Source organism: Silurus meridionalis, chromosome 26, assembly GCF_014805685.1.
Source record: "Silurus meridionalis isolate SWU-2019-XX chromosome 26, ASM1480568v1, whole genome shotgun sequence".
NCBI classification, from domain to species: domain Eukaryota; kingdom Metazoa; phylum Chordata; class Actinopteri; order Siluriformes; family Siluridae; genus Silurus; species Silurus meridionalis.
Window position 1 is genome coordinate 13,563,848 of NC_060909.1, and position 20,371 is coordinate 13,584,218.

A 20,371-nucleotide genomic window follows, 5' to 3' on the forward strand; every position below is an offset into this window, starting at 1 on the left:
TGATTCATGGTCATTGTGAGTTTTAGTCATTTTCCCAAAATTCTGAGTCACACATTGTTTATTCTTCATCTCTCCGTCAGTAGGTGCAGCTTCACTCATTTACTTTTGTCCTTTTTTGTCCTGCTGGGAGAACATAGCAGCCAGCTAATCTCATCAGCGCAGAGCTAATCACACTGCTCCAGACCTGAAAACCATTTCCACAACGTCAGCATCCATTTCCTGTTCATCTACATCTCACTTCCTTTGTCTGAACCTAAAGAAACGATGCAGAGCAAACAAAATTCTTTACTATTTTTTACTATTTTAAGCATTTTCAATAATTTAATTCTTTAATATGACACTAATGAAAGGTTTTTGTGACAGGTTAATTTTGTATAAACATGTTTTAACATATTAATAGCCACATTCAGGATGTCACAGATTGTACAGCATGTTTATTAGTACACATTATCCAAAGAAAGTCTGATAAAATTATTCATTAATATACATATTATACATACATATCAACATATTCTTTAATATTTTTTCATTTTATTAATTCAGAATTTTTGATTGGTCTGTCTGTGTACCTGTCTATTTGTTTGGCACAGTTTCACAGACCTGCAGCTGAAAACACAGTTACAGAAATCCTTCTTTGGGTGTTTAGGAATCCAGCATTCTGTGTGTCTGTCTCTCTGTGTGTGCGTGTATGTATGTATGTGTGTGTGTGTGTGTGTGTGTGTGTGTGTGTGTGTGTGTGTGTGTGTAATCTGAGGAACGTCCATTCTCTCAGCAGGATGTTGGAGGTCGAAGGCTATAAATGGGGATGTTGCTACTGTTTGAATTGTAGGAAGTGAATTTTAGCTCAACACTTAAAACAAATGGCTTTCAGTGAAACATTGAATCACTCTAAGTTCACCTGAGACACACTAAGACATAATGAAACACACCAAGACATTGATATATGCAAAGTGAAGGAAGCAAGGAAGCAGGGATGCAGGAAGTATAGCACCGAGACGCAGCATCTCGTTCCCTCTGGGAACCAGGGTTACAGACGTAACATAGAGATGTTACCTTCAGGAACTCGAGCTGAGTTTGGGAACAAAAGTAAAACACTGCCAGACTGACAAATCCCTGTCTATTGTGGATGGGCAGAGCTAGGTCAAAGGACTGAGGGGCCAAGAGTGGCACTAAGGTCAAGGCTGTAAGACCTGACACAGGTCAGAGGGGTGAACCAGCCCACAGATTTGCAAATGTCCTTGAGAGAAACTTTAGAGGAAAAGACTTTAGAGGCCCACCACACTTCAGGGCCAAATGAGCCCTGACCCCAAAAGAAGCGGGGAGACAAGAGGACTCGTAAGAAGAGGAAATAGCATCCACAATCCACCTGCTGAGGATCTGTTAGTCCGTAGGAAGATAAACAGTTTGTCTGACACCTGAGAGCAGAGCAATGGGGGGATGGCATATGGCCACCCCTGCACCATGGCTTCCAGTTCGAGAGGAGCTGGATGAGTAAGGGCAAACCAGAGGGGACAGTGCTAAGTGTTTTGAGTCGCAAACAGGTCCACCTCTGCTCTGTAAACCTCCTCCATATTTGCTCCACTACATCTGGGTAAGAGACCACGGATGTGTTGTCCGTACGGACCAGCAAATGATGGCCCCTCAGGTCTATGCAGAAATGCTTTATCCCTAGAAGCACAGTCAGCATCTCCAGGCAGTTTATGTGCCACTAGAGATAGTGCCCGTTCCATAGACCTTGGGTGGAGTGGCCACTCGTGACCGCCCCCAGCCCGTGAGGGAGGCATCCATCATTAACAGCTGCGACAACAAGGAGCTCCCAACACAGGGCCTTATGACAGGAACCATGTCTAAGACCCGTAAGGCTTGCTGTGTGACCTTGTTCATGTGGAACTGGTTGTCCCTCCGGAAAAAGCAGTTTTTAAAACTGCTTCACAGTGAGTGACTGGTCTTTTTTCATGCTCTTGATGGCCGTGAGGATCGACTCAATCCCAGCAGGAGACAAGTGCCCCTGCATTGTAGTCAAATCCCACACTACACCTAGATAGGTGGTCCTCATCACTGGAGAAAGCACACTTTTCGCGGCATTTATTCTTAACCCCAACTCCTTCATGTGGGAGAGAACAACATTGTGATGCTGAATTGTCAACTGCTACGATTGAGCTAGTATCAAACAAAAAGCTTTCAAGACTGGGAAATCAAGTGCGCTATCAAAATTCTACAGGAACAAAGTCCAAAAGGAAATAAGTGCTGCAAAAATACACTACTATAAATCAAGGGTAGAAGGTACAATCAAAGGGCTTGGCACAGGAAAATCAAATCAATGTGCGGATCTGTGAAAAAGGTGGATCGAATTGAAGTCCCGGGAATTAACCCCCAAGATTTTGTAACAACTGCTAATGTGATTAACACAAAGTTGGTCAAGGTGTCTCAATCTCTCCCGCCTCTTAAGTATGCAGACCTACCTTCTTATCTTCCATCTCCACCCTTGCCCACCATTCCAGAATGGGAAGTGTACAGAAAATTATCTTCCCTAAATTGTCACAAATCCCCTGGCCCTGACAATATTCCCTCAAGAATATTGAAGGAGTTTGCATGCGAAATCAGCAACCCTATTTGTGACATTATTAACATCTCCCTTGTGGAAGGCGTCGTTCCCACACAATGGAAAGAGGCCATTGTTGTTCCCATACCAAAATCTTCTCCTCCGAATATCGAGGAACTAAGACCGATCTCATTAACATCTCAACTGTCAAAAATTTGTGAAAAATTTATTGAGCAATGGATCGTGAATGATATCACACCAAACCTAGATCCTATGCAGTTTGGTAGTCGACATAACCATTCCACAATACATAATTTAGTTAGCCTGATGGACTTTGTGTATAAAGCTTGTGATGAACCAGGTTCAGTGTGCACATTAGTTACAACAGATTTTGCCAAAGCTTTTGATGCTGTCGACCATACAGTAGCAATAAAGTGCCTCCTGGATCTTGGAGCGAGACCTAGTTTAATCCCATGGATCAGTAATTTTATGTCTAATCGCCGTCAAAGAGTGCGTTACCACGGATATTTATCCGATTGGGAGTATCCTTCATGTGGAGTTGCCCAAGGAACCATATTGGGACCCATAATCTTCCTAGCACTGATTAACAATGCTCTTCAAGATCAAATTAACCACTGGAAATATGTGGATGATATGACTATGGCCCAAAGGTGGACAGTTCATCAGCCCTGTACTCTCCAGAATACATTAAATGACCTTGGCATCTGGGTTGAGGACCATAAAATGAAACTCAACTCAAAAAAATGTAATGTCTTACATGTCTCCGTATGAAACATTTGCCAACTTGGCCACCACTTTCTATAGATCATAATATTCTAAACATCTGTGACTCTGTTAAGATCTTAGGAGTAACCATTCAGAGTGACTTAAAATGGGACGGTCAAGTGGACCACATGTTGTCCTCAGCTAATAGAAAGCTTTTGCTTTTCACGGCTAAAGAAATTTGGAGTTCATGATCAAGAACTGGTTACCATCTATACTGGGTACGTACGTCCAGTGTTAGAGTATGCGGTCCCAGTTTGGCATAATTCCTTGACCACTGATCAAATTAAAAGGTTGGAAAGAGTGCAGAAACGTGTTTGTAAAATCATACTGGGACGAAGGTACGAAGGATATTCTGATGCCCTCTCCTTTCTTGGATTGTGTACACTAGCAGAGAGACGAGTCCAACTGTGCCTTGATTTTGCTAGGAAGCTATATAAGTCTAGCTTTAGAGATTGGCTACCACCGCTCAGGGAGCAGCTGACTGGACGCCAGATGAGGAACTCTTCTAAACTGACAATCCCCAGATGCCGAACGGAACAATTCAGGAGATCACCTATTCCATATATGTGTAGACTTTTAAATGATTATGGATTTTAAAAGGACTTTGTATACCTTTATGAAGTATTTTATTCTTCCTTTCTTTTAATCTTGTATTTTAACTTGAGTAAATATGCTTTGACATTTCACTGTAACAGCAAAATAATTCAGTGTTCCCCTATGACAAACCTCTTAGGGTACCTGTAACAATGCTGATAAAGTCAATAAACAATAAACAAACAACTATTTATATAATTCAGTATGCTGATGCCCTGGAGTCACAGAGGAACCAGAGAAGCATCCACACACTATGTGAAAGTGCGAGGAAAGAGTGCAAGGCCAAACGGCAGTGCCCGATATTGGTAAGCTTCGCCAAACAAACCTCAGGAACTTTTTGTGTAGAGGAAGGATGGGTATACCAAAGGCCCACCAAAGCCGCTACATTCCTGGGTGGAAGCTAAGGGAGGCACTCGCTAAAGATTGCCGTGCCCTGAAACACCATGGGTGGCAAACAATCTCCTGAGGGCACAAAGGGGAGATGGGCACAATGTATTTAGGCTTACAGGACCTCTTTGTCCAAGCCCTCTTATTGAAGATAACGGTCCTTTGATCCATCACTTCGACTTAGAACGCCACCTAGAGTCCCTAGAGGGGGAAGTGCAGGTGGACAGCATCGCTGAACAGGTCAGTAGGCATGACAGGCACATCCAGGAGAAAAGCTCTGTCTCTGTAATTGAGATAAGAGATTGTTAACCACAAGTGCTTCTCAACGCCCACCAGAGCTGCCATGGACTGGCCGATGGCTTTAGAGGTCTCCATAGTGGCCCTGAGAGACAGGTCTTTAGCCCAATGCAATTCTAAGATGTAGTCGTTTCTCATCTCATCATCCTTATCTATATATATGCCTTGCCCACCAGAGCCAAAGAGGTCCTAAAGGGCTTGGTGGGCAGTACCAGTGCGTCAAGAGACGATGCAGGCCAAGCGATGTTAAGCTTGGAAACAGCACAAGTTACTACCTCCAAAAGCTTCTTGAACTCTACGCCTTGAGCGGAGTGTACACAGAGACATTCGTTAGCAGTGCGAGCATTCGGCTCCCTCGAGCACCAATCGAGCTTGCTCCGCTCCTAGACATGCTACACATGGACTGTAAGACCACTTGCTTTTGTTTTGCTTTTTAATTTTCCTTTTTTTTTGTTTTACTGCCTTACCAATATTTACCTGTGGCAAACAAACAGACACACACCAAGAGCGCTTCCAGAACATACAGAAGCTAGGGCCATCTCCACTGTATGTGCATTAATAGCTTCTTGGTCGTCACCCCGCCGGTGACGTTGCGCTTTTCAGTTGGACTGATTACACACGTGGTCCAGTGCGTGGTCATTCAGAGGCATTCCCAAAGCTTTGTTAACATAGCTTAAGTTCCTGAAGGGGAAACACACTTTTTTCTGTTATTTGCAGTGACTCTTTGATGGACTGTACTATGTTCAGGCCAACAGTTAGATGCAAGGCCTCATTCTAGAATTATTGTATTTTGAACATATCCATATATATTTAAATAAACTGTGTTATAGTTTGACATAATCTAATAGTCTCTCTCTCTCTCTCTCTCTCTCTCTCTTGTGCATGGCCAACCCTTCCTGTCCATTATCGCCTCATCAACATCATCCTTTGAAAACTGCTCCACCAAACGAGTGTGAGATAAACACAAACATTCTTCTAGTTCCTCTTAATTATTGCATTATTCCAGCTACATAGATTTTTTCCCACATGTTTGTGTGTACAACACATTGATAAATTCTCAGAATTACTGATCACAGCTTCACGAGGAAAAACTGTAAAGGCGCAATGGGGTAAAATAATTATGTACATTATTATATAACTAATGATTCAATAATCTCTCGTGTTTCTGTGTTCATTTACCTTTTTCAAGCAACCTGTAGCTCACAAATGTACACGCACACACTCTCAGTTTAGCAGTCTTATCTGATTTCCTAGTGAATTTCCACAAAACGGCAGTCACAATAACAGGAAGTGAATTGTATAGCAGCTGGACGTCTCAGGGACTCACTCACACACTCATACACTCACACATTCATACACTTACTGAAACGAACGCAACATCAACGGCTACACATACTTTCTGTGGATTATTATAGACATTAACACACCTGGGAGGATTTACGCTTTAGTAAGTCAAGATTTACATTTCTCTCGTTCTTAATGAATGAAGGAGTTTTAATGTTCAATTTGTTAATGCATAATATGCTTTATAGTATTTACAGAATATAGGCAATAACCTGTTCTGTGATTTTGTCCATTCTTTCCAATATAATTTTTCTTTTACAGTTATAATTGTTGTCTGATTTTTTATCTTTGATTTGTATTTCATCTGTTGCACTTCAATTATTTCAATTGTGTTTGTAATTGTTTAATGATATGTTTTTGTCTTTAATGACTTTTCCATTTTGGTTGCCATTAAAACAGTGTTTTAAACCTTGCTATAAAGTTCTAGTCATTAGACAATCTAGCTAAGAATGAAATCTGGCTAAATTAAACAGTGTTAATTTTACTGAAGTAAACTGGGAAATTTTGGGATTGTGATCTCTCTAATTGAACTAATTAGATACTTATAGCCACAAACCATTTTCTTTTTAGATTTATTTGTTTTAAAGTCATCATGTGGACAGATTCTGAGTATTTTATCTGCAGATTAAACTTCACTTGTTTTAAAATAATTTATAGTGACTAATAAATATTTTATTTATGATGTCTAAAATGATGTCATTCACATGACTCACATCATATCAAAAGTGATGCAGGACAAAATCTTGGGGTGGGGTTGGGGGCAGGGTAAATAACCCTAACCCTTTTTTTTATGATTTTATTCATAAGAATTTTAGACTAAACCCACACCACATCACACTGTTAGATTTGATCGTGACCTTTAAATACGATTAATATCTGTATACACTTTATTCTTTTAAACCTTTGAAGAAATTAAGACTTTTTTTATTTATTTATCTATATTTATAACTACCACAAAATCAGAGTCAGGTTATCATTAAAACAGATTTTTGTGTTTGTCTACATCTGAGAGGAATACAGGTTCTTTATTTAAAAGGTTCTTTGTATAGTCAACAGTTCACATATTTTCTTTCAAATTCTCTAAGACAGAAAACACACTCTCACATAAAGTTATGTGTAGAACTTCGAAGAGATTACTGTCTTATATGACAGAAGAGCTTTTGAGGTCCTATATTTTACATTATTTGTTTCCGTAACTGTGAGATGTCATGTATTTTAATGGCTGCTGAATGATGTAATAAAAGAAGAGTTTAGTTCAAGGTGTGGTGGATTGAGGAACAGGAAACATTTCTACTGTTTCCACTTTCAAAGATCAAACCATTGAAAAACAAAGAGACTTTTAATTATTTTATTAATTACAATAGTGATATGTCTTTTTAAGATGGTTGTCTATAGCAGTGAAACATTAATAAAGCATAACATTAAATGTAAATGTATGTATTATTTAAGTCAAAGTCCACACGATGATGTAGGTGATTCAAATATAAAAGGCAATTGTATTATTAGATGACACAATGTTTAATAAAATATAAAAAAAAAAAGAATCACTTATTCCAAAAAAAATCTATCTTTAAAACTAGTAATCTAGTTTTTTATATATATATATATATATATATATATATATATATATATATATATATATATATATATATATGAGAGAGAGAGAGAGAGAGAGAGAGAGAGAGGGAAATAAGCGTTTAAACCGCTACCAACCAGCAAGAATTCTGACTCCCATACACCAAAATTTGTCCTGTCCCTTAAAGAAAGTATTCCTAATATCAACTTATATAAATTATACATTATGTGTATAAAAGACACAAATCACATAATAAACCTCTTCCATTCAAACCTCTCCACTGCCATGGGCAAGATCAAAGAGCTGCCAAAAGACATCAGGGACAATATTGTAGACCTGCACAAGGCTGGAATGGATACAAGACCCTTAGCAAGAAACTTGGTGAGAAAGAGACCACTGTTTGTGCAATAATTAGAAAATGGAAACAATACAATATAAGTCAATTGCCCTCGCTCTGGAGCTCCATGCAAAATCTCACCTTATAGGGATGATTCTAAGAAAGGTGGAGGAACTTGTTAATGATCTCAAGGGAGCTGGGAGCACAGTCCAAAAAACCACACTCTAAAAAAAACATTGGTAACACACCAAGGTCCCTCTGCTCAAGAATGCACATGAACAGGCCTGTCTGAAGTTTGCCAATGAACAGCTGAATGAGTTAGAAAAGGCTTGGGAGAATGTGATGTGGTCATAGGAGATCAAAACTCAGCTCTTTGGCATCAACTGAATATGACCCCAAGAACCACATAAACGGGGCCATGCACTCTAGAATCTTGGATGAGAATCTCCAGGCCTCAGCCAGAATTAATTTAATAAAATTTTTATTTAACAATGAACATTGTCTGAAAGCAGCTTTACATAGATATGTGGTGATAAAAATTAATAAGATGTTCTTTATAAGTGTAAGTTTGTCCCTGATGAGCAAGCCAGTGGCGACGGTGGCTAAGAAATGAGATGGCATAATTTAGAAACCTTGTGAGGAACCAGACATAAGAGGGAAGCCATCCTCATCTGGGTTGCACCGAATGTCCATTGATACAAATAAACAATTTTGAGGTGTGCAGTGATGGTGATCAGTGCACACCAGAACACTGAAGATGGGTCATGGATGGTCTTCAAGCATGACAGTGACCCAAAACGTATAGCCAATGCAACAATCTGATGGTCTTGTAGCCCATTTCAGCCTTGTGCAGGTCTACAAACTTGTACCTGACAGCTCTTTGGTCTTGCCCATGGTGGTGGAGACGTTTGAATGGAAGAGGTTGATTCTGTGACAGGTGTCTTTTATACACATAATGAGTTGATATTAGGAGTTCTTTTCTAAAAGAACAGGCCTAATTTGGGACTGTGGAAATTCTTGCTGGTTGGTAGGGGATCAAATACTAATTTCACTTTGATCAAATACAAATTAATTTATAACTTTTCTTTAATGTTTTTTATGGATTTTTTTTATATTCTGTCTCTCTCTCTCTCTATCGCTCGCTTGCTCTCTCTCTCTCTCTCTCTCTGTTAAAATAAATCTACCATAAAAAATAATATACTGTAAATTTCTTTATAAGGGGTAAAGCAATAAATATAATATATTCTAAATCAGTTGTTATATTACAAGCTGTGTGTAGAACCCTGGTGTGTGAAGATGTGGAGAGTTTTGCTATTAAAGTACATGTACAGCTCTTTGTTGAACAGTGCGAGAGCGAGAGAGAGAGAGAGAGAGAGAGAGAGTAATGTAAAAGAATTAGAGCTTAAGTCACAACATAAATTCTAACTATCAGCTGTTCATCTGTGCAATTTGACATAACACTAATAAATAAAACTGTAGTTTCTGTGGTATACAGTGTTTCTTTAAAAGTTTGTGTGTTAACTGGAGTTTTTCAGCAGATTAATTAAAAGTCATTTTGTCTATGTTTAGTCTTTTATTGTATTTGATGTAAATTGTTAGTAGTTTTGGCATGCAAATAAGAGAATATGTGTGTGTGTGTATTCCCCTTATCAGAAGATGAAACAATTTGTTGGGAAGTGGATGGTCAGGACTTTTCTCTGGACAGCATCTCTACATTTCCTTATTACTGCAGCCAGACATGTTAAAATCGTTTCACCATCCACCATCTTGCAGAGAGAGAAACGAGAATGGCAGTGGAACACGTTACTTGCGTATGAGGAAAAAGATCCTCAAAGTCCACCAGAGATAATCGGAAAAGTAAGAATATTTATGTTCAGGCCATATATGAAACCCAATACATTACCTTGGTGTAAATAAGTTAGTTTTACTCTTTGTGTTTTTTTCTGCGTATATCTATTAGCTGAGGAACACTTTATCCAAAGATTTCACTGAGTTCCAGCTTATGGGAGATGGAGCAAACGACATATTTAAGTTGAGCAAGTCCGGAGATGTGCTCCTGCTGAAGAAGCTGGATAGAGAAAAAATCAGCAGCTACAACTTAAAAGCACGAATATTAAACTCTAAAACTAAAGAGATAATTGAACCAGACACTGAGTTCACGATAAAGGTCCAGGACATTAACGATCACACACCCATGTTTGTAGAGCCGGGCATGGGGTCTGTTTATGAACGAGCAAAAAGAGGTATGAATGAGTGTCATTTATTTACTCACTATCATACTGTAATAACTTCTTAACATTTCATGATAGATTACAATGCAATTACAGTTTATACAGTACCTACATGAATAAGCTGTTACTATAAAATGATTGTTTATCAGAACAAGTATATTAAACCTGCACTGCTGTCAAAGCTGCTGTTATAGAAAATTATTTAGCAAATTCTGACCAATTTGATTGCAGGATTCTGCAGTTATTTGGTGTAATAGACTATAAGCATGTGTAGGTATTAAGCTGTGATGATTATGATGACGATGATGATGATGACCATGATGATGATGATGATGATGATGATGATGATGATGTAAGTATACAATTTTGATGTTAGGAACTATGGTGTTGAGGGTGAATGCGACTGATAAAGATGATCCGACCTCGCCCAATGGCATTGTCACATACAAACTACTGAACGGATCCAACATATTCAGCATTGAACCTAAAACAGGTAAGATTCTGTTACACGCAACATTTATATATTCATCAGGGGATTAAACTACATCAGTGTGCTTGTAATTACTGTAAGCTGTATTTCCAAATGATTCGCACCCCTCTTTCATCTTAGTTAGTAGTGCAGATATTAGGTATAGATAGTATATAGAGAATAGACCTTAAACATATTTATATACATCGATCAGGCATAATATTAGGACAATATAAAATTATGAAGAAAAGTTGAAAATGTCATTTTATCAATGATTTTAGAATGTTAGCTAAATTAAATGTTACTTTATGGTCAAGACAACCATTCAGGAAAATGAAAAAAAATGCAAAAAAATAATGAAATATAGTCATTTAAACTATTGAACAATTAAATTTTGTGAAATTTTGGATGATGAATTTCAGTCATCTTTATTTTGTTCTAATGATAAGCAAAGTTTTACTCTTCCACAGTTTAAAAGAGTCTAAATTAAATACTGAATTAAGCTTGTAGTTCAGACATTATGCTTTAATCTAAGGGGTTTACATTCTAATCTCATGACCAGTGCAAGAATTACAGCACTGTTTACAGTGCATTCAGAAAATATTCACTTATTTATATTTTATGTTGCAGCCTGACAATAATTGTTCAAATCAAAATACTTTTTCTTATTAATCTACACTCAGTAGCCTATAGTGAGTAAGTAAAATCAGACTCCTAAATAACACTAAAATATCGCATCTACATACTGTAAGTATTCAAACTCTTTGCTCAGTAACACCTTTGGCAACAATTACAGCCTAAAGTACATTTTGGTGTGATGCAACAAGCTTTGCAGACCAGGATTGGAGGATATTATGCCATTATTAATGGCAAAAGGTTGGATGCGGACCATCAGCTGACAGCCACTTTCAGCTTCTCCAGAGATGTTTAGTAGGGTTCAAGTCAGGGCTTTGGCTGGGCCACTCTAGAACATTCCCTGTGTTGTCTTGGCTGTCTACTTAAGGTTGTTATCATGTAGGAAGGTGAAGCTTCAGCCCAGACCGAGGTCCTGAGCAACATGGAACAGGTTTGTAGTGAGGATGTGTCTGCTTCAGGTTTTTATTGAGGATATCTCTGCTCCTTTCAGCTTTACTTAACCCTGACTTTTGCCAAGACCTGCTGCAGTAAACTACCACAGCATTATGCTGCCACCATCATGCTTAACTTTTGGAATGTTTTTTGGGCAGGTGATGAGCAGTGTCAGATTTTTTCCCCAGACATAATGTTTACAATTGGGGCTGAACAGTTCTAATCTGGTTTCATCAGATCAGAGGAGTGTATTCCACATAGTCTGAGTCCGTTAAGTGTCTACTGGCAAACTTCAAGTGGGAAGGGCCTCCACACAAGATCTCCAGATTCAGTGTGACCATCACACCCAGCTTTTGGAAGGGTCCTGGTTGTGCCATTGTTCTTCCATTTGAGAATTATGGAGGCCAATGTTATTGTGTTCTTTTACTGTGCAGGTAGTTCCTTTGACCCCATGGCTTGGTTTTTGTTCTGATATGCATTGTCAGCTGTTAGGCCTTCTAATAAGAGGTGTGTACCTTTCCAAATCATGTCCAGTCAATAAACTAGTGTAGTGTAAAATCATCTCAGCAATTATCAAGAAAATTGGGAGGCACCTGAGCTAATGTTCATGTGTTGTTGCTAAGGGTCTGAATATTTTTGTATGTGATATTTACGGTTTTTACATACATTTAGTTACATGTGATATTTTAGGAGGGTTTTTTGTTTGTTTATTTGTTTGTTTGTTTGTTTGTTTGTTTGTTGTTTCTAGTATTCTAGAATTGTTAAGTATTTTAACTATTAATTATGGCATACTGAGTGTAGATTAATGAGAAAATAAAATCAATTTGAACGATGGTGGTATCAGACTGCAAAATAGAAAGAACAATTGAAGGGGGCCTGGATACTTTTCAAATGCACCATATGATCACATCATCATCAAACACAAAAGACACAGATCAATTGACAAACCCAAAATAAAAGATTGTACTACAGATTTTACAAAACTTTCTACTACAAATTGATTTTATTTTCCACAAATGTACACATTTTTTTACAAAGTCTAAATTGGACTTTTAGGCATACCAATGATGTACATCTCATTGTAATGCCTCTGTAATTACTTTGTACAAGTATTTTCTTTATTGTTGACTTTGACACACATGCACATACATCTTTTGGAAAATGTTATTCAAAGAATTGTTCCATCCTCCACCAAAGTAGTTTACTGTGACATTCTGGGCCTTTTGGTGGTCCTGAGCTCACTAGTGCTATATTTCTTTAAAAAAAAAAAGATCCAAAAAGGGTTTTTTTTTAACTGTTTTGGTGTCAAGAGTTAACATTACAAATGCAAATATCACATTTTAATCAACTCTAGACATTTTATCTGCTTAACTTTAAATATTATATTTAGGAAAAAGCACACACCTTGCCACATATAATTGCAGTGCTGTAATTTCCACAACATACCAAATTAGAATGAACATGTGCTGTGTTAGACAAGATACTGTAAAAAATAAAATAAGAATTAACAATATAATGTTTTCTGAATGTGTGTGTGTGTGTGTGTGTGTGTGTGTGTGTGTGTGTGTGTGTGTTTGTGTGTGCTCTCCAGGTGAAATTTCCACCATAAATGATGAAATAGATCGTGAGGATAAGAGTGAGTATAAGCTCATTGTGCAGGCTTCTGACATGTTCTCAAATGAGGGAGGACGATCTGCAAGCATTGTAGTGACCATCAATGTAAACGACATTAATGATAATCTGGCCTCATTTTCTGAACGTACGTAAACTATACATATGTCTCCTGCTACTTTCTCAAAATCCATAATTTTTATATGTGACATTTAGCCTATTCTGCAGGAAAAAATCATTTCAAGCTGGAATGGTTTCACTCTGTCTCAGGCCGTGTCTCAAATCACAATCAGATGCATAACTATTATGTATTTTCTTTCTCAGCAAAATACGAATTTAATGTGAAAGAGGACACACCAATGGGGTTCAAAATTGGAATACTGTACATTAATGACCGTGATGAAAAGCAGAATAAAAAACCTACATTTACTGTAGAGACATATAAAGACATATTTGATCTGGAGCGAGATGACAATAATGATGGAGTTCTTATACTGAAGAAGGTAGGGTTCTCTCCATCATATCCACTGTACACTAAAGCAAAGCCAGATTTAGAAAGCAACATATATTTTTCTTGTCATAACCTGCAACTGCTAATAAAGTTAGTATTTTTTTAATATTAATTTTATTTTTATGGCATTTCTCAAATCGTTCTTTTTTGCTATCTCATGTATCTTTGCTCCAACAGAAACTTGACTTTGAGACAAAAGAAATGTACTCATTTACTGTAACACTTAAAGAGAGTGTTGTCCAGAAACCAGACAATGTGGACCAAAGGATGAGTGCACAGATCATCATTAAAGTTATAGATGTAGATGAGCCACCGGTTTTCTCCCAGGCAAACTATACTTTTAATGTTGTGGAAGGTCAGACAAATATCATTGTGGGATCAGTTTTTGCCAAGGACACAGACAAAAGTAGTTACAGGATACGGTATGCACTTCTCCACAATACATAAAATAATAATTTATTAAGAAGCATTTGATTTTAAGGTAATAAAAATTGCAAGCGATAATAAAATGTATGAGTCTGAGAGTACTTGTGAAAATGTTTCTATATTTGTCAGTTTTTACTGACATCAACTAGAGTGAAAAAAAAATTTAGATATATTAAATTTCTTATATAAATATTTATATAAAATATCCTCTTTTGTTTTACTGACAGTGTGCACACAAGCTGCATGGACGCCATATATCTTTTTAAAACATGACATTCAAATTCAGATCAAATCCATGAAAGAGCAGTCAGTTCACATGAGATTAGACAAGGCTAATGGTGTTTATTAAAAAAGTGTTAAAAATGTGTGAGTAAGGAAGAAAAAATCTTACTTAATAACAACAGTTTTGTTTTTATGTGTTTTAGGTACAGTATAAAAGAATCTACCAACCTAGTGAACATTAACGGTGGAACCGGACAGCTTACTCTAAAGAATCCGCTAGACAGAGAAGTGCAGAAAAAACATTTGTTTTTAGTTACAGCGGAAGAAGAATCTCCAGACAGTTTGTCATCCTTTTAATAACTATTAATATATATTATATACTATCATATCTTATATACTATATTTAACAAACTTAATTCACATAACCTATTTTGATTGTTTCAACAGAATTAAAATCTTCTGTGATGGTGATATTAAATGTCCTGGACATCAATGACAATTACCCAAAACTGGGGAGTGGGAGCGATTTGTACATCTGTGAGAATGATGAAAGCGGAACAGTAAGGACTGAAATCATTCACACGTAGAAGTTAAATAATAAAGTATAACTTATCACTGACTCCTCAGTACTTATTTTTTACTAGAGGCACCAGGACACTTATTAAGTGCAGGAAAACTTGCCCTGAAAATAGAGATTGTGTAGAAAAATGACACCTATATGTGATAAAAAAGCAAAAAGCAAAATCACATTTATTATAATATATTTATTTTATATACATTTTATACATAGGTTCTCTTTATTCTCAGGTTTGCTATGTGTATTATCCTATTATTATAAAATCTTCCTTCCTTCAGGTTATCGGTGTTATTAATGCCACTGACATAGATGAGAATCCAGGGACATTTCGTTTTGCTCTCTTAGAAAAGAGTTCAAACTTCTCGCTTCGTGACAATCAGGGTTAGTCCCATTCATTTATGTTCATGAAATACTTGATTTTTTAAAATTACTGTTATATAATTGTTTTTTCAAATTATCTAATAAAAACATAAATAAATATATTTCTGTAGTAGTTTTCAAATATAATAGTGCTGTGATGGTTTGCCGTGTGTGTGTGTGTGTGTGTGTGTGTGTGTGTGTGTGTGTGTGTGTGTGTCACAGATAACACTGCCAGCATCATTCTGACTCAGGGAGGCTTCAGCAGTAAGAGCTCTGTGTTGAATGTGCTCAAAATCGAGATTACAGATGGAGGAATCCCGCCAAAGAAAAGCACCGAACCTCTTTACGTGCGAGTGTGTGAGTGCGGGCGCGAGAGACAAACTGGGAGCTGTCAAGCCTACCAGACATCCAGCATCAGTTTTAGCGCTCTTATTGCTATTCTACTCTGTATCATCACTATCCTCGGTAATAATAACAGTAATAATAATCATCAACTTCAAATAATATGTTATTTATACAATGTTTATGTACACTGTATATTGAATGGCAAGTGTGGTTTGGAACACACCCACAATAAATAATGTGATAATTTCAGATTTTTAAAAACTTTCAGTAGAATTGAAAGGAAACACAGCATAACACGTACATAAAATTGCCTACTTAAAGGTTTACAGTTTTCATATGAAGAAGAAATTTCATCAGCGTTTACAAAACCTGTTTAATTTCACATACACAGTCGTTTACACTGTAAGAGCCAATAAGAGTTACTAACGTGCATTTCTCTATCTCTGTGTGTGTGTGTGTGTGTGTGTGTGTGTGTGTGTGTGTGTGTGTGTGTGTGTGTGTAGTCATTGTGATTCTCTTTGTTCTGCGTAAACGCTATAAGAAGGGGGCGCTAGTTGATCTTGGAAAATGTGAGATTCACGAGCAGCTTGTGGAATATGATGAAGAAGGAGGAGGAGAAATGGACACAAACATATACGACGTCTCCATCCTGACTTCGGCTCGCGCAGACCCTCGGCTTGGTCCCGATCCACTTCCTCCCGCCATGTATGCAGTGGTGAAGAAACCTTCAGCCTGTAAAGGGGATATGGCGGTGATGATTGAGGTGAAAAAGGATGAGGCTGATCATGACCGTGATGGAATACCTTATGACACATTGCACATTTACGGCTATGAGGGGTCCGAGTCCCTTGCTGGGTCACTGAGTTCACTCGGATCAGCTTCCTCCTTTGGATCTGAACTTGATTATGATTTTCTAAGTGACTGGGGACCCCGATTCAGGACACTCGCTCAAATTTACGGCTCTGAAGTAAACACCTCCTACTGATCCCAGATACTTGAAACATAAAACACCAGATTAAAAAAATGCTGATTTTCTTCAGGATCAAGCAGAAAAAATTGAGAATCTGAGTCGAGTTTTACAGCTTTAATAGTAGCCAGTGATAAATTACTTTTTACAGTAATTAAACTACTATTATTATTATTATTATTACTGTAACTTTCGTATTTTGTAATTCTTCATCTTTAAACAGCACATTTGGATTTCTTTGTTTTTTTGTATTCAGGACATATTTGGACGTTTTATTCAGGACAGTATTCTAGCTTCGGATTGCAGATGAATGCTTTGAGCAGTAGAACCTTCAATGATAATACCTTTTAAAAAATGATCTTAAACCAACATTTCTTGCTACTTTTAGGATAAAAGATACTTCTTTGTTATTTTTCATATCTGTTAACATCTCACTGAGTTATACTTATGACAAAAGTGAGCCACAGTCATGTTTATACAGTGTAGGTTACCATGCAGTCTTTAGAGCAGCTCTTGGGTGGTTCTAAATTTTTTCCAAAATTCATATAGTTCATATTGTTTAGGGTATTAGTTAATAAATCAGGTGTTTTCTAATTTTGTTAGCAAATAAAATGTTATATTATTTATATTACTCAAATAGTACAGGATAATGCAGCTTTTTGTGTTCTGAGGTTCTCCATGTTCAGTAACAGTAATATTAGCTGCAGGAAATGGCCATGCTCAGAAACACAAGCAGGAAATGGTGTAACGAGCCGCTGACAGAATTACAGAGCAATCGGAGTTGATTTGACAGAAATCATCAACACACAGACTGCTGTGTGTGTATGTGTGTGAGACTCAAATCTCAGCGGTCCAATACAATACAGCAATGAGGAAACATACAGTAGTTCACACACTCACTTACACAAGAATAAAGCCAATGACTTTAACCTTCCAGCTGAGTCAGTGAGCTGAGGTTTATGACACATTAATAAAGATTCCATTATAAAAATATACAGGATACAAGCTCTTCGCTAGGCAGTCAATCGATAAAATCCTAATAAAACAGGAGAGAGGTGTGTAAATCTGAACACACTAATGACTTCTAAGGAACTTTAAGGAATGCAAAAGTAAAAAAAATATTATATTGCAATTTTGTCAGTTTTGTCAGTTGTAACTCAGCTGAGAACAGAAAATCTTTTTTAATTTGTTATTGTTTTTTTTGTTTGTTTTGGTTATTTGCTTTTTGAAGTAGTAGTATAAAACTTTATACATTTCTCATTAATAAAAATTGTATTATCCTAAAAAACAAAAAAAAAAAGATTTGGTATTTCTGATTTTTTTTATATATATTTTTAAAAGCAGAAATTATTATGATGTGTGTTGCTTGTCAAAAAAGATTTCTGTTACATTTTGTTAGGTTTAATGAGAATAATTTTTATTTTTGCTTATTTCTTTATCTTTCCTGATCAGCATGAATGCTGACTCAGTTAAGAGCTATAAATAAAAAGCGAGCCAAATACAAATACCATCTCTGAACAGTTATTATGAAGTTTATTCATTCCACATCACTATTCTGGAAAACAAGTAACTTCTGAGTTCAATTATCTGACTCAAACTGACTTTCTGATGTCTCTGAGTCCAAGTGCTCTTAAAGTTTTAAAGTTTAGAAATTCCTTTATTTAGCCATTGTTCTTCTTCTCAGAACCTTCACCCCGTCTTCTTCAACACAATAAACGGATGCCTTCTCATTGGCAAACCCCGCCCATTAAATCAGCCACTTCCTGTCAAGAAAGCTAACTTCCTGTTCTCTTATCTGTTAAGTAAAAAAGCACAAGGGAGCATTTTCCTGTTTTTCTTTCCAGATGGAAAAACCTCCTATGATTTTTTTAAAGAACAAACTGCAGAGTATTTACACATTACAGCTGTTTAGTTAATCACTGTCTCAGTAAAAAATTGTAAAGTGTTACATTTGTTCTGTTTTTATGCTGTATATTTAATACAATGGCATTGTGCACTGAGATTCATTTACACACTTTCTTATTCCAATTTTTTTCCAATCATTTGTTAAAGTTATTTTCTATGTTTAAGAATGAAATGTTTTATATAAAACAGAGAGTTTTCATCTCTTTCCTTATATTAACTCTTTTGGGAGGAAAAGATCTCTTTATTAGTGAACCTTTAAAACACTTTCTGAAGTGTGTATATGTGAATATAAATGTACTATTCTCTACTGATAGAGAGATGACACTTGTAAGGTTTTATGTTGAGTTTGAAAAAGAACTCTTTTAGTAGGAATAAACAAGAAGCCTTTATTCAATTCTAAAGAAGATAATGAGCAGTTAATTAGACTTTTTTGGACTAATAATTAGAGTTTTCTGTTTCTATCTACTTATTAGGATAAAAAGGTAGTTTGTTGTCCTTATTTGTTTTTTTTTTTTTTATATTTGTGACATCTTTGGCTACATCAGTGTAACCCTGTGATTAGATTTCTTCTAGAAGATGTGTCTGATAAACCACCATCATAAACATCACAGATTAACAACCAAGAAAACCTCAAACATTATGTGGAAAAAAAAAAACTACAAACATTCCTTTTCTCTGGAGGGTCCTCAAGGTTTCTTCATAGTCATCAAAGCCTGTTCACTTTTACACAACATTTATATATTTACAGCATCAAAAGAAATCAAATAAATTGCACACAGTAAATCTTTTCCTGAGTAATCACACAGACACTAATCTGATCAGGCACACTTTAGCTATGCACTGATTCATCCAGGATAAACACACAACCACAATACACAAACTGACACACAACATTTAGTACATTTAGCTGTTAATTTATTCTATTAAGAAATCTGAAGTTAAAATAAACTAACATTTTATATTTTAAAGTAAAATCATTTAATGCAGCATGCCTACATTAAGAGAAAGAGAGAGAGAGAGAGAGAGAGAGAGAGAGAGAGAGAGAGAGAGAGAGAGAGAGAGAACTTTTTTAATTGATTTAAAATTAAAACATTTAAAAACCAAAATGATTAACACCTGAATTTTCAGATAGAGTAAATTAATGAAATGTATTGTATATTTAATCATTATATTCACAACAAACAGCATTATCATGCATCATCACATGTACACTTTCCCTTGGAAAACTTAGTTTAGAAATGTAGTTTAGGACTTCAAATATCTGAAACTCAGCACGACCCACTTTATTCGTTAAAATTAAATAACATAAATAAGAATGGTAGATCTTTAAGAAAATGCGAGTGGTGCTTGACGGTGCAAATTAATAAAGTGAAATAAATGATCAATAGTAAAGCGTAAAGGTTATGTGGATGTAATATGGAAAGATGACCACACGAGGGCAGTAATAGCACGTTATTACGTTACAAGGTATAAGTTTTTATTTTATTAAATATAATTTACTTATTTTAATCTTACACATTTAAAACAATTGTTTAACGTTGCTTTTTTGAACACAAACATTTCAATAAATAAATCAGAAAATAATTCAAATATTAATTAATGTATTTTTTTTTAACATAGTTTGCAGACAATGTATTTGTATTTAATTTGGGATTATATCAGTGGCGGGCCATGCGTTTGGTACCTGGGCCTTCATTGGGGACTTACCTGACTTAATCCACCTCTTAATACCACCACTATCACGTCGCAGTTATAGAAAACATAAATAATATACAAAAACGCAATATAACAACGCGTGGCATTACAGAGAGAGAGA

At 36.3% G+C, this 20,371-nt stretch overlaps 1 protein-coding gene across 1 annotated transcript; it reads left to right on the top strand.

Moving 5' to 3' along the window:
* The first annotated feature begins 5,878 nt into the window (after positions 1 to 5,878).
* cdh5 (cadherin 5) lies at positions 5,879 to 18,956 on the top strand. The gene is made up of 12 exons (XM_046840777.1): positions 5,879 to 6,053; positions 9,517 to 9,720; positions 9,824 to 10,106; positions 10,471 to 10,587; positions 13,223 to 13,390; positions 13,567 to 13,745; positions 13,931 to 14,175; positions 14,605 to 14,741; positions 14,849 to 14,961; positions 15,257 to 15,359; positions 15,561 to 15,803; positions 16,187 to 18,956. Exons 2-12 carry the CDS (start codon positions 9,520 to 9,522, stop codon positions 16,666 to 16,668), a joined length of 2,271 nt encoding a protein of 756 aa, XP_046696733.1. The 5' UTR covers positions 5,879 to 6,053; positions 9,517 to 9,519; the 3' UTR covers positions 16,669 to 18,956.
* The last annotated feature ends 1,415 nt before the right edge of the window (positions 18,957 to 20,371 follow it).

Bases quoted from the DNA above. Each gene is read 5' to 3' on its own strand.
- cdh5 (XM_046840777.1), top strand. From the start codon at position 9,520: ATGAAACAATTTGTTGGGAAGTGGATGGTCAGGACTTTTCTCTGGACA. The intron at 14,962-15,256 runs GTAAGGACTGAA...TCCTTCCTTCAG, and splicing joins AGAATGATGAAAGCGGAACA to GTTATCGGTGTTATTAATGC. The intron at 15,360-15,560 runs GTTAGTCCCATT...TGTGTGTCACAG, and splicing joins CTCGCTTCGTGACAATCAGG to ATAACACTGCCAGCATCATT.